The following is a 16,643-nucleotide window of genomic DNA, read 5'->3' on the forward strand; positions in this document are numbered from 1 at the left end:
GGGCAGGTATTTTTAAAAAATCAGAGCGGGGAATCTTTGTGAACGGGTGGAAGTCAGCCTGTTCTAAACATCCTTCGGACAGACCAACTTTCATCAAAGAAGTGAGTAGGCCGTTTCTAAAGACGCCATAGAGAGAAATTTATTTAGCAGTGCCTGATGCTTTATAAAAGGTTTCAGAAGGGAACTGATGCCTTGATTCCAGCACCAGCCCACTAAAAGTTGGAAGAATCTCTCTCTCTCCCTTCTAGCACTGAAGTTAATTGTTCTATCAATCCTTCAACCGGAGAATAAATATTTATTCTGTACAGAGTACACAATATTCAGTTTCATGTTGATGTAATTCTGACCAGCCCTCGCTCTGACCAGCCTTTCCCATTCCGCTGCCTGCCCTTCAGAGATTTTACATCCAGGCGCCCTCATCCGGTTCACAACACAGATATCATTCCACGTTAGCTGGGGATGATAGGGGATGTGGTTCCAGTAATCTAGAGGGCACGGAGTTGAAGTTGCCTGGTTTAGATCCTTATATTTAGTGCTAGGACGATTAAGGCCACTCTAAAATAGAAAGGTGGCCTCCAGGTTGGGACCACAGGTCTCCAGGAGATTAACTGACCAACTGGGTCATTCTATCCTGAGCGTGAGCTTATGTGTGACCAAGTGGACATGTTCCACGAAAGCTTACGTTAAATATATACCAGTTCGTCTTTCAGAAGCCACCTCTTCCCTTCCTTCTCTTTCTTTCATCTTCCTCACAATCTGTTCCTTGCGCTAATAACTGTCAGCAAGTTTTTTCTTTTCTTCTTTCCTTGCCAGAACCACGGTGGCGGCGTCACACTCGCACAGGAAGGGGAGAGGGAACAGGACTAGCCTGATACGGGATTTGCAGGACAATCGGAGTTCCAGGTCCTTGCACTCAAGCATTATCTCCCGTTTCCTCCCATCATTTCCTCAAACCTGGTTTTTGAGAAGTGCTACCAAGTATACTGTGGATGTGTCAAAGCTGGTCCCAACTCAAGACAAGCCTCAAAGTGTTTCCAAGTATGTATGTGAGAGCTCCAGCGTGTGGTTTTTCCACTGCCCCCTCCACCGGGTTTCCACAGGCAAACGGCCTCACCGGCTCTTGCCAACAGGAACACGATGGACAACTCTATCTGGGCTGCAGAGCTATTATGTGGCTCCTTCACCTCACTATCTGTCGGTGGAATTTTCGCCCCCAGTATTTCGGAGCGAGGGACCCCCCCTCCGGGTGGGTTAACGGTACAAACACGCACTTGGAAATCAAGGAAGTAATGACGAAGTTGCAATCACATCTCCCTCTCTGGCACAAGCCTACGGACTGCTTTCATCTGGAGAATTTCTCTGACTAAAGTTTGCACAACGCACGGCGAATTCTCGTTATTTTCTAGAGCTAAAAGGAGGTAAGGTTTTCTGCCACATCTAGCATTAGCAATCTGGGGCCATTAGCAATCTGGGGCCGCTAAAAATGCTTTTCTTTTCCTTTAAAGCCGGTTCTGGATGACTCATTTTTCTCTTCCCAGCTTCTACTCTCCATTATTTTCCAACAGCAGGCAGTCCTTCTCACCTTTTGCCATAAGATTACGCAATGGATCCTTTCTGTGTGTCTCTCCACTTTTAATCATGGCCTGAAGGGATGCAGCAGACTTTTTACTAATGTCTACAGAAGCAGGCCCTTTTGTTTCAAGCCTTAATGAAAAAGAGGTTGGTAACACATGGGGAGGCCTCCTATATTTCCTGCATTTTCTTTTTACTAATTCCAAAGAGCACCTCCTGAGGTGGATTAACAGCGCACAATGAAAAATCCCGAGTTCAAGGACCAGTTTAAATTTCCTTAGGCCACTCATCTAGCAGATTCAGTCTTTACTTACAGGACTAACAACACTGACTGAATGTTACAGTAGAGATGAGCAAATTGCAGTCCTCCAGGCTCTGAGTGGCCACTTCCAGCACTCCTTCCACTGGCCGTGCTGCCCAGGGTTCATGGGGAATATGAACATACTTAAGGCCACATTTTGTCCACCCCGTCTTATAGGTGTATCAAGGCAAAAACACACTCCATTGAATGTAAAGCACTTGAACACTGATGTGCTGTAAAATATGTTTTATCACTGAATCCCAGAAGGAAGTCTTCCAGCAGAAGGGGGCTATGTAACTCATCATTTTGATGATGCGAATGCCACAACTATCCAATGTGCACTCCAAAATCTTCCTGAAATGAATGGATCCTATGCATGGTGTTGGTTGAGGCAATGGGCATAGATTCCTACATATATCTCATGACATCGCGCCATTGCAAATGTTTGTGTTCCAAAACGCCTTCTCTCTTTCATGCAGCTGCACTTCAAATTGCAGCAAAGGAGTTGCTGAGAGGCTCAGGATTTCCGAACAGAGGCTGAGAAAGGGGCAGGTGTCATAACAATAAAAGAAAAATGTCTCTAAAAGCAAAGCTTCTGCCATACATTTTGATAGCAAAGTGAAAGCTCTGGCAGTTGTAAAGAAAAATTAAAATTATGTCTTTATTGCCACTATAATGTGCAGATTTACAGCTAAGGCTTTACTCTGTGTTCTCCTAAAAGGCAGTGGTAATCAACAGACTCTTAAATGCGGAGAGCTGACAGCCAACATTCAGAGATTTATTGCACCACATCCATGGAGATCCCTCAAACACAACCTCCAGTATATGTACCTTTCCCAAGACTGTAATGGCAAATTTAATTTGAAGTGATGCATGTTTAAGATTCTTACAAAGCATGGCATTGGTCTGCTCTGCTGATTAATTTTTCAGGCACCACAAAAATTAATTACAGCATAATTAAAACAGATGACAAAATATTCCTGCCAGCTTTGAGAATGAACACAAGGGGAAAATTTGTAGAAGTGTCTCGGATTCCTGAAAACAGATGGACGTACCTTAACATTCTTAATAATGTTTTCCTGCCAGTTGTCCTCCATTAAACTTTGAAGTTGTGTATATATGGGGTGGGTGGGTGTACTGAATGATTGGCACTGAATGACTGATTGATCGAGTGACTGCAGGAGATTTGTCTTCTCTCCTTATCACACACTGACAATTAAAGAAAGTGCTCACCCACAATCTCTAAATCCCAGGTCAACCAGAAATTTCATTTTGCTTCTTAAAGATACTCAGACTTAGGGAATCTTCAAAGGAAAAGATTTTCCTAAATGAGATGCTGAAATCGAACCTCTCTCAGTGGCCTTCCTCATCCTTTGTATTTACATTACTTCACGTACCCCTTCTCCGTCAACAAGATTTGCAGAGCAATTTACAGCCAATTTACAATCCATAAATGACATGGATTATCAATTATGTTAATGGGAAACCTTTAGAATTCTCAGCAGAGAGCTCTCTGGGTCACCAGCCTATCTTCTCATATGACAAGCATAACACATAGGCAGAAGAATAAGGTTATCATACCTACAACTGAACAAGTAAGCCGTTTATTTGAACAACCTTGAGAAAGGGCCATTCAGGAAAATGCCAGCCTCTAGGAGGGCCTAGAAGCCACCCAAGAACATCAAAACTTTTCATGGTGGCTTTCCGGGGGCATCCCAGGGAAATCTAAGGGCTGCCGTGAAACAATAAGACAGACAAGCCACCAGACAAACAGCACTGACCCAACGCTTCCATGGCCTCTATAAAGAAGAACTGGGATGTGTTCGCCTCTCTATTGACATATAGGTAAAGGTTCCCCTTGACCATTTTTGTCCAGTCGTGTTCGACTCCAGGGGGTGGTGCTCATCCCCGTTTCCAAGCCATAGAGCCAGCGTTTTTGTCTGAAGACAATCTTCCGTGGTCACATGGCCAGTGCGACTTAGACACGGAACGCCGTTGCCTTCCCACCGAGGTGGTCCCTATTTATCTACTTGCATTTGCATGCTTTCGAACTGCTAGGCTGGTGGGAGCTGGGACAAAGCGACGGGAGCTCACTCCGTCGCGTGGATTCGAACTTACGACTGCTGGTCTTCTGACCCTGCAGCACAGAGGCTTCTGCGGTTTAGCCCACAGCGCCACCACGTCCCTACCTATTGACATATACACATATGTATACTGTACCCTTAAAACTTTTGAAAGCCTACAAATGGCTGAGGGGAATAAACTGTGGCAGTGTGACAGCTCACAGCAACCGAATAGGAAGTAGGTCACCGTCTGCAGGCAGGATCTCTCTGCTCAGAAAATGATGCTAGGGCCGCTTGCTCGTTTCTGTTAGAGGAGCTGGAGCCCATACATCCACAACAGAAATGCATTTACTTGTTTACTTAAAATATGTACCTCCCGCCTTTCTCCAAAAGCTTACACCATTAAAACAAACAATATTAGAAAGGAAAGATGTCTTCCAGGACCAAGCGCAGATTTAGCAACGGGGCTTACAAATTAAGCCGGAGGGGTCCTTTGATGCTACAAAAGCAAACAAAGCAAAACAGAACTCGGGAGCTTCCAGACAACTCTGCACAAAGAAGGAACAAGGAAGGAAGTCATCCAGGGAACTTCACGATTGAGGCTATCTTTAAAGCTCTGGTTTCTCCACATCCCAAACTCACTATTCATCACAGCGGTTCCTTCTGGACCAGATTTCTGAATTTCTAACAGCATCATCCCTACAACATTAATGTTTTTTTCCTCTAACACCGTGAGGCTGAGAAGCTTAATCTCGGAAAATAAACCTCTTGAATGTTCAGACCTCTCAAGAAGCTAGACTCTATCTCAGAAAGCTGCATTTCCTGATGCACAACACAACGTGTGACCAAAGTACTATGGCTCAAGTTGCAAAAGGTACTGAGAACGGGTTACTGCCAAGTGGGACATGCATGAGGAAGGAGGCGGACTCATTTCAGCAGGGCTCACCCAGAACTTCCTGCTGGATGGCCCCTGAAACAGCCACAGAAGGAGATCACGAGTGAAACCGGTTTAACCAAAGACAGCTCGAGAAGGATTTCAAAGAGCCTCCTGCCAAATTTTTGTTCCCTTGGGCTCCGGCAGAACTAATCAGACACAAACAGCAAGGCAGCCGCCCCTGCCCTGAACAAACCCCAAACTACACACTGCGGCAAAAATGTTACAGGCCTGCACAACAGTGAACAGATGTGCTCATAAATGCAAACCTTCAAAAATATTACATCTTTGTCAGGCAAGACCTTAAAAGCAAGCGGAACGGGGGGGGGGGGAGTAGAAGAGGAAGGGCTGATTTTAAGTCCTTGTTGCCTGGACTTAATGATGTAATGTGAGAGATGGTGGGAGGGGGGGATACTAAAGACCAAGACCTTCATCAGGGGATACAATGGAGTTAGATTTCACTGGGGATCAGCAAGAGCTGGAAAGACAGAAAATACTAGGCGGGAATGGGGACTGGCGTCACAGGTCCCACTGTCAAGTCGGACTCAACTTGGACTTTTTTTTTTTTCAATGACTTGGACTCAACTTGCAACTTGGATCCCACCCACCCCTATTTTTTTTCTGGGGAGAAAAAAAAGCTTGTTTTTAAGAGAACAAGACTCTGGCCTCGGGACTTGGAACCAAACACTTGTACTTGGAACCAAAGATTTGCCCAAAAGCCCTGACATTAGTTAATCCACCCCCCTGCACTCTTATCATGTGCAGTGCTACACTCCTGGATATGCCTCGGATGTCAAAATCATGAGACAGATGGCATTGTCATTCAGTTAATATATTTATACCTGAATTCTCCAATCCTGATTTGCTTTAATTATCCCTTGTTTTTATGCAGACACATTGGCCAAAATCCTCTCCGGTAACTTATAGCTGGTGGAAGGGGAAATGATGTCAGTCTGTCTACTAATTAATGAGGCCCGACTTCCATTCTGAGTCGTACATGACTTGTGCACAGTGAGAGAAAGCTGAAGTCACAAGGAACCGAAGCAGGAACTTTTAAATTAGTGGCCATCTGTCACTAGCAGCAACATTATTTCTTCTCGACTGATGTAAGTTACATAAGACTATTTTGACTATGATGAAGAAAAATACGTGGAAGTGCTAGAAACAAAAAAAATGAAAGTTTTAAATGCCCAGATTTATTATGCTAACAAGTTCCATAAATGTCAAATCTGTGTATGTTAACAAAACTTATCCAGGGCCTAAATCTCATGCTTCCTTTGAAAGGATAACCATGTCCAGTCTCTTGGTCGCAGGCAATAAAATGAGAACTATATGAAAATGAACTACAGAGAGGTTTCCAGAAAGATGCCTTAGATAATCCTAACACTTTGACCCTTAGGGGAAAAATTATTAGCAGTAACAGGATAGTCATGGTTAGTAGCTCACCGTGTTCATAACACAGATGCATACTTGCTCCACTAATTAGAGACCTGAAATCAGAATCTCACTTACAGATCCCCAGCTTGTTATGATATATACCCAGTGTGGCCTTACAGTCGTCAATGAGTTGTTCATCCCCCATCTTTCTAAGAGGGTATATGCTAGCCTTAATGTTCACTCTAGTTAAGAATAAAATAAAACTAGCTGTCTACAGAAGAACCGTAGGGGTGGTACTCGTGAAACCTTCTCTTGCAACAAGAAATAAAGAAAAGATGCTTGTTCAATGTCAACAGCTGACAAGCACATTGTTGTTTGAAAACAATGAGGCTTTTAAAGTGGCAGCGTGGCAAGACCTAGACAATAACCACTTGTCCTATTATCAGGCCTAAGTAGAAAGTTGCCCATAGCAAAAAAAAAAATCGAGAAGAGAGAAAGCAAGCCAATTAAATGCGCTAGGGTAACTTTTCTAAACCAAGAATGGGTAAAATGCAGCCATGCCTCCATGCTCCTCAAGGTCTTTTCTTTTTTAAATAACCAACACTATGCTTTCCTCTAATTACCACCCAAAGCAGAGAACAACATGCAGAACTTCTCCATAGCTCAGTGATTTAGGCCTCTGGCGGCAGAGCCAGAGGTTGGGAGCTCAATTCCCCCACTGGGGCCTCTTTGACAGGAGCTAGACCAGAGGGTCCCTTCCAGCTCTGCAGTTCTAAGGTGATGATGATGATGGCAAAACTGCTGCAAGTACACTGCTCAGCAATATGTCCTCGTTACTGCTTGCTTCCTTCGTCTGCTTCATTTTGCCTTGGTTTCCTTCTAGTTACCGCAGACAGCACCACCACGGAAAGCCACGCCTTTGCCACCAAATATCAGCCAATGCCTCCAAATTTTATTTGCAACTGCCTAGACAGTTTTCAGGTTCAGGAACCCGAGATGCTATTCGGTAAACCAGTGGGGCCCAACCTTGGATAACTCAGGTCTTCGTGGACTGCAATTCCCAGAAGCCATCACCACCGGCTATCCTGGACATTATTTCTGGAGTTGCAGTCCAAGAACACCTGAGTTATCCAAGGTTGGGCCCCACTGGTTTACTGGACAGCATATTGGGCTCCTGAACCGGAAAACTGTCTCCAGAGATTCCCCACCCTGGAACTGGGTTTAAAAAGCAGACCTCAGGGGTCACAACAACAGCTGCTCCCACCTTCTCTCTTTCTATGCCATTAAGGCTGACGGAGATTATAGGAGAACTCACATTTCGTAAAAATTTCCGTGGAGCTTTAGTTGCTCTGAGCAAAGGTCAACTTGCTTGTAAATTTGACTTTTGTTTCATTCTCATGGATCAACACGACTACTCTCTGTTTTTGAAGATGACAAATGCTACCACCCGTAGAAGGCACTCCTAATCTGGCTCGTGCTTGTATTTAGAAAATATCTAAAATACTGCAGCTATGGTTGAGAAGGAAAATAAACTAAAAGGCAGCAGTACCTGAAACATCATTCTGGCAGGCCCAAGGGTTCAGAACTCAGGGAAAGCAAACAAGCCGGCAAAGACATTTTAACTAAACCCACAATGATTACTACTTACACTCTTCAACCTTCCCCCACACAGGATAACAAATCCAGCATTTTAAATCAGCTCTCTTATGTGTGTGCCAACCTAGAGATTAATGACTCACTTGCTGCACATCAGCTTAATCAAATTTCTCACTTGCCAAATGTCAGTGATCACACAGGATAATTATGGAGCCCGTAACAACAGCCCAGGAGGGCAAGCGGGCAGATTTTACCAGCTACTAGCCCAGTGAGATTAAATGTGATGATATCAGTACAAATGTTCCCTCCAGTATTTTTTTTTTAAACATAACCTATCTGCCAGCTGGAAGCCTGGTTTTTAAAGGCTTTTCTAAATAGCAAGAACAGGGAGGACCAGAAAATTAACTCAGGAAATTCACGTCTATGTAACGATGTTACTTTTTTGAGACCTTAAATTCCTTAACTGCCTTTTCTTGATTTTTACCAAGGACCAAATCAGCTCTATTTGAATGCAAGCAAGATAATTATACATCAGTAAAGTTTCTAAAAAATAACATATGATATTAATAATTTGTTTTTGAAATATAGATTTTAAACCTTTATGTATAACCATCCTGAATAGAAATCTGCTTGACTGAGGAACGTTCTCTGTGCTGATTTTCGCTTATAGACAGATACTCCCAAGTTCAAAACACGCAAAGGCTGGATTTCATAGGAATGGTGCGCAAATGTAGTGTTCAGTGTTTTTGCTTTGGAAGTGCTTACGAGTGTTGGGGTTACAGCTGATATACCTCCTAGAGAAGAGCAGCAAATAATAGAAAGGAACCTACTCATTTAGAGATTTATTCTTTTTCTGTTTTGTATTTGGACATGTGCACAAAACACTCTCACAAAAAAACAAGGTCCTCTTGTAGAGTCTCTTTGTATTTTAAAAGCAGGGGAAAAAACACAGTTTGAAAACTCAGCACACACAGATGCTCTGAAGGCGTATTGGAAACATTGTCCCCCTAACAATCATTGGCTTAAAAGCATGTCAGGTGGGACGTTCTGCTCTGAACATGCTTGGGATGGAAAGTACTGCAATAGGATCATAGAGCCATTGAGTGGGAAGAGGCTTGTAAGGCCACTGAGTCCAATCCCGCTGCTCAAGGCAGGGAGCTAGACTCGATGGTCTCCTAGGCCCCTTCCAACTCAATTATTCTGACAATATCCAGGATGTTGGAACCTCAGTGCAGCCTTCTTTGCAACAGATGCCACCAGCTATGTTTTCCAAATACTTGGAAGCTACCCCTCAGTTGAACAGGATCATTTAACCTGAACCCAAAACGCCTGCATTGCTTAGGCTGATACATCCTTAATGACTGAGGGTCCTACGCAGCAGAGTATTTCAAGAAACCACCATGTTGTGCATGAAATGATTTCATGCTGACATTTAAAGCAATTCAACCATTTTTTAAAAAAATCTCAGAAGGAGAACTGGGAATAATCACCTGCATGATGAGAACAAAGGGCGTTGAGGCAGGCACACATGTAGAGGAAGTGAAGATGGCCCAGAGGCTTGGCAGCTTTTCTAAGGAAGTCTCCCAGGATATTCAGAGAGCTGACGTTGCCTTCCAACCTCTTCTCCATGGCCTTAATGGGCAGACCCAGAACTCTGTAAAATGGATAAGAGAGACAGGTGACCTTCAGGAAACAGGAGCGTACCCCGTAACTGACGCCGCTGTCTACAAAACGTTTACAAGCCTCATCCAGACAAAGACCTTCCCAGGTTTCCTCTCGAGTTCTGCTGATGTTAAAGATGAGTCAGGCCACTCTGCATGTTATGCAGTCAGGTGTTCTTCAAACACAGGGCAAATACATGAAGCAAGCCTTCTCAATCCTCCACGGCAGCCACCCACATACACCAAAAGGCTGCCTTTTTGGCACTTGGGCTACTGATGGCCACCTGCCTTCCTGCATGGGAACAGCCAGCTCAGAAATAAGCCCACACACCGGCACCATGGCTGCTTCCAAAAATACACAATGCAAGCAAACTCAAATGCCAAGCAAACAGTGCAGGTCTAATCATTTTAAATAAGGACACATTTGGGACGCTCTGTTTGAAGGATGGGAGGCCACCGCAAGCCAGTCCTACCAGGCTCTGGCAAATGCCAACAAGTCCAGGCCATCTGCTAAGCAGGCAGAACTAAAGGGTCACCACTGGATTGTTTGCATTGCCTGGCATCAGCCAGAAAGTGAAAAAGAAACAGGAAGTGAAAAGCCGATGAGCAGCTTCTTTGACTGAAGGACACATATCACACTGCTATTGGTCAAACCACCTGGGAGCTTTCTGGTTCTTCCAGGTGAAAGAAAATGGACCTTCAGATAGATATCATACAAAACACCTACAGTTCTAGGCACAATTCTCTGGAAGTAAGCTCCACTAAACACAGAAGAACTTACTGCAAAAGAAGTATGCAAATGACAGGAGAAAAACAGCAGAATTCTAGAACTGCTTGGCTGGATATTTAATGGGATTCTTCCCAAGTATCTAATGGGCAGGATTATAGCCTTGTAAGCACCACTAAAGGCATAGCAGTTCACCGAATCTAAGTAGGAATAACTTTCTGCATAGCCTCTTTCTAAAATTTGACTCCAGCTTACAAGGGGCATTTTGTTTTTCCTCTTCATTTATTTCTGTTCCAAGGATCTGAGAGCCTGGAATGGTACAAAGAGAACAAACACGTTGCTCTGTTTTCACCCAACGCAGTTTTCTCATCTCCAGGCAGGATCCCATTCACTCCTTCCAACTGTGCAGCGATCTGTTGTGTGAATGACTGGACACTTTCCAAGTTAGTGCAAGGAAACATACAGAAATACCAGCCTGCAAGCCATCTAAATGCCTGTACAATGCATCGCCCAGCAAACGGAAGGAAATAATGGGCCCCTTCCATCTGTTTTGATTTTCCTGAACTACAGGGAAAGTCATATAGAGCCATGAACATCAAGCAGCATGCTGAAATCTCTAGCTGAAAAGCCATACCACAGAGATTTTCAACGGGGGGGGGAAGGGGACCAGATGTTCTTGGACTACAAGTCCCATAACTAACAGTTAGGAATTACTGACACAGCATCAATGTACTTAGAGGATGCTGGTCACCAAAATCTGTGTTCAGATTAATAAGGGGAAATGCCACTCAACCTGCGCTGCTATCAGACCCATTCATGTAACATGGAAGTTTTCTCAAAGCAAGGCAGATTATCACAGATAATTAACACAGGCCCCTCCAAGTTGGATCCAGAGGGTATGCTCCAAAAAGGTGGCCACCAGAACTAGCAGAAAGTACGGGATGCAAGTGGTGGAGAAAAAAGTGCATGGTAATAGGAAGGGACAATTCCAGTACCCGGCACTTTGTCATTCAGCCTGGCTTAGAATCTCATCGTCACAGAACGATGGAGTTGGAGAGAGCTTCGAAGGCTATCTGGTCCAATGCCCTGCTCGGTGCAGAAATCCCAATCAAAGCAGATCTGGCAGAGTGTTGTCCAATTGTCTCTTGAAGGCCTCCAGCACTGGAGCACTCACCACCTCCAGAGGCAATTGGCTCTTAGTAGCACAGGGTGTATTATTGTCCAGCCTAGCACAGGTCAGACTCCAAGCATGCAGAACTTGGATGATGAGGCAGCTCTCTTGAAATCTGAGCTTCTCAAGTCTCCTGCCTCTTTGCTGAATAGAAAGGCAGCAGGGTCAAGTGACTCTCAACCCAGTGCTGGTTCAATGCTGATCATCCCAGGAGCGGAATGGCGAACATGCCCTGATACCATCTGGAAGTGAGATCACCGCCACCACAAAAGATCCTGAACATGTCCTTGGGCCGCACAGAGACTGAATGACGAAGGAGCCTGCATCAGAATCCTTTCAAGGGTGCAACCTCCCACAGCGACTGGTATGCATGCACAATGTACATTCAAAACAGCCTGTAACTCATTCTAGAGATGCATGGAAAGTTTGCCCTGGGAATCACCCATGTCAGCAGAAGGAAAACAACCTGGACTTTTGTGCTGCTTCCACCGTGGCAGGCACTCCGAGGACTGCGCCATCAGCTGCTTAGTTGGCCTGTGTCACAGGACTAGTGATGAGATCAACTTCTGCACAGGATCTGATTTAATGTTTATGTAGGATGACAAACAAGATTAGGCTGTTGATGCCATGCAAGTTTTTGCTAAAACCCTGCAAGGGCAAAGAAGCAGCTCAAAGTTCAGTTTTATCAGCTAGAGACGTGGAAGTCTGTTGACACAGAACAATGAATAGCCTTTTGATCTAGAAGCTGTGAAACAGGATCCTCATAAGGTATAACCATAGACTGTGTAAAGTGGGCCAGTATTAGGTGTTACGGTAACTTGTGAACATGTATTCAGAGACCTCCAGGCAACAGGGCATAAATTTAAATATTAGGCCAAATCCTGTTGCCCGGCATAGTAAATCGCGCTGGAGCAGGCCTATTGAATCAGAGGATGCTTGGCGAGTCAACTCCTCCATAAGTTTCATTGATTCAAATCGACTGCCACAAATTGCAGCTTACTTTAGTACAGTAACTCACAGCTAGATTAAGTCTCTTTGAATACGTGACACTGACATAGTTGATTCACCAAATCTTCACTAACTCAATGAGCCTAGTGGTTTGATTTACTACGTTACGCAACCAAATTTCTACCACAATGGCTTTACTGTAATCTAGTGTGAAGCTTACTAAATTATACATTCAAGGAGCAAATGCACTTAATCATCAGATGCATCTGATGAAACAAGCAAGGGTCCTGAAAATGTGGGCCATACTTACAAAACCAATAATAAGATAAATGTGTTACAAGGAGCTGTTGCTTTCATGTCCTTAATTTGTCTATTTTCCCCTTCTTAAATAGTAGCATGACTGGGGTTGCAAAAACATTTCTAGACATTTCAGTCTACATTGCATTCCAGATGAAACCCAACTCATGGTAGCTTCTCTCCTAGACTGTACACTAGCTTAAGGTTGGGAACACGAATTTCAGCATGATTCATCCCCATATGTGTTGTGGTTTGCTGTAGCTATTTAAAAACCAAGAAACACACATATTAAATGCATCCCCACTAAAACTGCACAACATTCCTAGTAACTACAAGTGTGGCCTCCGACTGACCACATAAATTGCACACACATTAATTAGCTGCCCCTAAAACACGCAAGTTAAGCACCACTTTCTGCATCACAGTTTGCTCCCAATGTGATGCTTGATCGTTACCACCATACTTAAGGCTGAATCAATGCACTAAATGCATTCAAATGGTTTACGGAAAAAGCATTTGAATTTAGTCCATTTTCAAAATGTAATGCATTCATAAACCATACAGTAACTCGCTGGAAGATGGGAAATAACTTTAAGTACAAAAAATGGTAATTTCAGCCTGCAATAGACCCCAAAAGAACTATCTTAAATTAATGAATTAAAAGACTCCTCTCTACAAACAGACCTTGCACTCAGTTTGCAAAAGCCTTTCAGTGCATGATTTATACTTCACAAAAGGACTATGTTGCCCTCTGCACTCATATTTGCTAATTATCATAGTCTAAAACCCCATTTTACAATGACCAAGTTATTGATCAAACACAGACAACTGAACTCTTAAGAGGTGCAAAAAGACAGGGTACCCAAATACTTTATTAAGTACTAAGCAACCTTAGTAGAAATATTCCATTTCCCTAGAAAGTGCGTAACAAATCCAAAACAGGAATTTTATTTTTATTTACTGTACTTATTTCGCTAAAAAGTATCCACTGGGAAGATTCTTCAAGCCTTTTCAGAGAGCTAGCAATACAGTATTTCAAGGGGAGGTCTAAACCCAATCGATGATGTCAAGCAAGGGGTAGACCAACTGATTTATGCAAGTTGACTCACCACACGTCAGTTCAAGACAGGTCCACTCTAGTTGAGACTACTAACTGGACTTAGGTCCATGACTCTTTTTTCTAAGCTTCCGATACCTGAATCTCACTTCTTCTCTGGACTGAAACTGGAGTCACATTTTCACCTCCAAAAAGTTTTACTTCCAGTAACAGAATAAAAAGAATAATGAAGCCTACGTGGTTCCTAGTAATGGATAGAATAAAGGACTAGATTTCAGAAGACCTAGATTTCAGAAGACCAGTTCTGCCATGAAAACCTAGGGAGATGGGGGAGGGCTAGAATTGGTAAAACCACTTTTTAAATACCTCATATACAGTATCTTGAAAACCTTATTAAAGTTACTTCTGACTTGACGGCACACAACAACAACAACAATCAAGCCTACTTCCTCTCGCCTGTGAGAAACAGTGGAATTGTCTGCTTCCTACAGAGCTTGACCAAAAGAAGATAAGGGCATTAGGCTGGCCGTTGGGTTATATAGAGACAGAGTGGACGGCCTTTGGAATCCGAGGACACAATACGGAAGATACTGAACTAAGGGAAAATGCAAGCAGCTGAGAAATATTTTGTTCTACATGAAAATCAGCAGCTTCAAAACTAACATACTTGTGGTACCTCAGCATCTAACAGGATTTACTTATTGAAAATTCTTCTGTTTCCACTAATACTCCTTGTATTGCTCATATCGAGGTATTATCTCCAGTCCACAACATTTTCAGGGAACATAAACAGCTTCACAAGCAAGAATCAAAGAAGACACCCACCAAGTTGTAAAGGTACAGAATCACACAAAGGTCTAGAGAATTTAGCAGGATCATAATCCAAAAAGTTTGGATAATAATGATCTTTGAACTGCAGAGCTGTAAGAGACCCTATACAGTACAGTAGAATGATCCCTGAGTCCTGCTCCTGTCAAGGAGGCAAAGTGGGGAATCAAACTCCCAACATTTTGCTCTGCAGCCAAATATCTAAACCACTGAGTTACCCAACAGTTCTTACAATAACCATCTCGGAACTGCACAGCTGGAAGGGACCCTACAGATCATCAAGTCCAGCTTTTTTGTCCAGGAGGCAAAGTCAAGAATCGAATCCCTAACCTCGGCTCCGCAACTGGAGACCCAGAAACTGAGCTATCCATGATTCAACCTGAGACCCGGAAGGGTCCCTATAGATCATCCAGTCCAGCCCCTATCGAGGAAGCAAAGCGGGGAACCGAACTCCCAACTTCTGGCTCTGCAGTCAGATGCCTAGAAACCACTAAACTATCCATCAGTTCATACAGCAACTAATTCCTTTTACCCTTCGCGGTTGCGCCAAGCCAAGCCCTTTTCTGTCCCAAGAAATTCTCCTGCACCCCGAGAGTCCAAGGACGAACCACACACCACCTTTCTTGTCTCTGTGGTCTGTTTGGGGGGAGGTGCAGGATCAAACAGCACCCCCAACTCATGGGGCTAACGAGGAAGCGTGCAACAACTGTACTTTGGGGGAACTTTCTGGGGGGAAAAAGGGAATTCTCACAAAGGGGTCTTGTGGGGGGGGAGACCCAAGAAAGTCCCCCAAAGTGATGGTTTGCAGGTCCCCCTCTTGGCACCCACCCCAAGTGAGCCCCCCACCCACCTCACCCCACCCCCGGAGCAAGCCTTGAAAGAGGAAGCCCGCCACCCCATAACCCACCAACCCACAGAACACACCTGGGCCCCAAAGAAACCCCCACACCTTGGCCTTCATCCTGCGACACCCCCTCCCCAGCCCCACATTTTCAGGTAGCCACTGACGAGAGAGGCAACCTGACCCCCCCACCCTTCCCTGAGAAAGGTCCTCGAGGTGCAAAAAAAGGGGGGGAGTGGGATTTTCCAAAAGGACTTCACCCCCTCTTTTTGAAAAAATAATTATTATTATTATTGGCCTTCTCCCCCCCCCCCCCACTCCCCACAGGGCAAGGGAATGGGGCTGGGGGCTGAGCATTATTACCCTCTCCTTCGCAGCATGGAGCTCCTGAGGGGTGTGGGGGGTGGGGGTGGGGTGGGGGTGACGGTGGGTTTATGGGGTGCCGGAGACCCTCCTCGGCATTTTTAGGGAAGGTCCCGTCATGGGAGGGGGGCGTAGGGAGAGGGGGACGAAGGGGGGTCCGGGACGCCTTCTTCGGTGCAGCCCGAGGAGGAGAAGGAGGAGGAGGAAAAAGGCGAAGCTCCGTCCCACGCCGAGCCCGTCAGCGAAAGCAGGAGGCTCCGGAGGAGGACCGAGGGACCGGCGGGCCCCGCCTCGGACGGACCCCTCTGAGGAGCCGCCCCATCTGGGCGCCCCCCTCCTCGGAAAGCGGGCGGGCCGGAGGCGCGGGGCGGCCTCTGGAGATGACAGCAGGCGGGCGGGCGGGCGGTGGGAGGCAGGGAAGGAGGGCGGGAAGGAAGGCGGGGAAAAAGAGGAGGAGGAGGAGGAGGAGGAGGCTCGACCAGGCCCCGCTGGTTCGCCTCAGCAGCTGCGGTCAAGCCCGGGCCCGCCTTCGCCGCAGCGTCGAGGGAGAGGCCCGGGCGGCAGGCCTCGCGGTCGCCATGGCAACCAGCTAGGCCGCAGGGCGGTCCGCCCGCTCCTCGGGCCTGTTTTCTAGGCTGGTGGCAACCCGGGAGCAGAGGCGGCGCCTCTTTATTTTATTTTATTTTTAATTTGGATTATTCCGCCCTTTCTTCAATGTTACTTTCGGGAGGACTACGACTCCCAGAAGGCCGCCCGCCAAGCCCGGCCAAGGGCTCTTTTAGCCGGTTGGCGAATGGCTTTCTGGGAGTCGTAGTCCGAAGGGGCTTCGCGCGCTCCCTTCAGCCTCCCGGGCCTAAAAGGCTTGTTGACCAATCAGAGGGAGGGAGAGCGCGCGCCTCGTGCAGTC

General features: G+C 45.4%; 1 protein-coding gene across 1 annotated transcript in view; it reads right to left on the bottom strand.

Moving 5' to 3' along the window:
* KIAA0319L (KIAA0319 like) overlaps positions 1-16,115 on the bottom strand; it is a 52,596-nt gene extending 36,481 nt beyond the window's left edge. The window contains exons 1-2 of the mRNA XM_072980143.2: positions 15,737-16,115; positions 9,334-9,497 (exon numbers count right to left, since the gene is read on the bottom strand). Coding sequence (XP_072836244.2) covers positions 9,334-9,497; positions 15,737-15,753 — 181 coding nt within the window. The 5' untranslated portion in view covers positions 15,754-16,115. The remainder of the gene's footprint in view (positions 1-9,333; positions 9,498-15,736) is intronic.
* Positions 16,116-16,643: the final 528 nt, after the last annotated feature.

This window comes from Pogona vitticeps, chromosome 9, assembly GCF_051106095.1.
Source record: "Pogona vitticeps strain Pit_001003342236 chromosome 9, PviZW2.1, whole genome shotgun sequence".
In the NCBI taxonomy this organism is placed as follows: domain Eukaryota; kingdom Metazoa; phylum Chordata; class Lepidosauria; order Squamata; family Agamidae; genus Pogona; species Pogona vitticeps.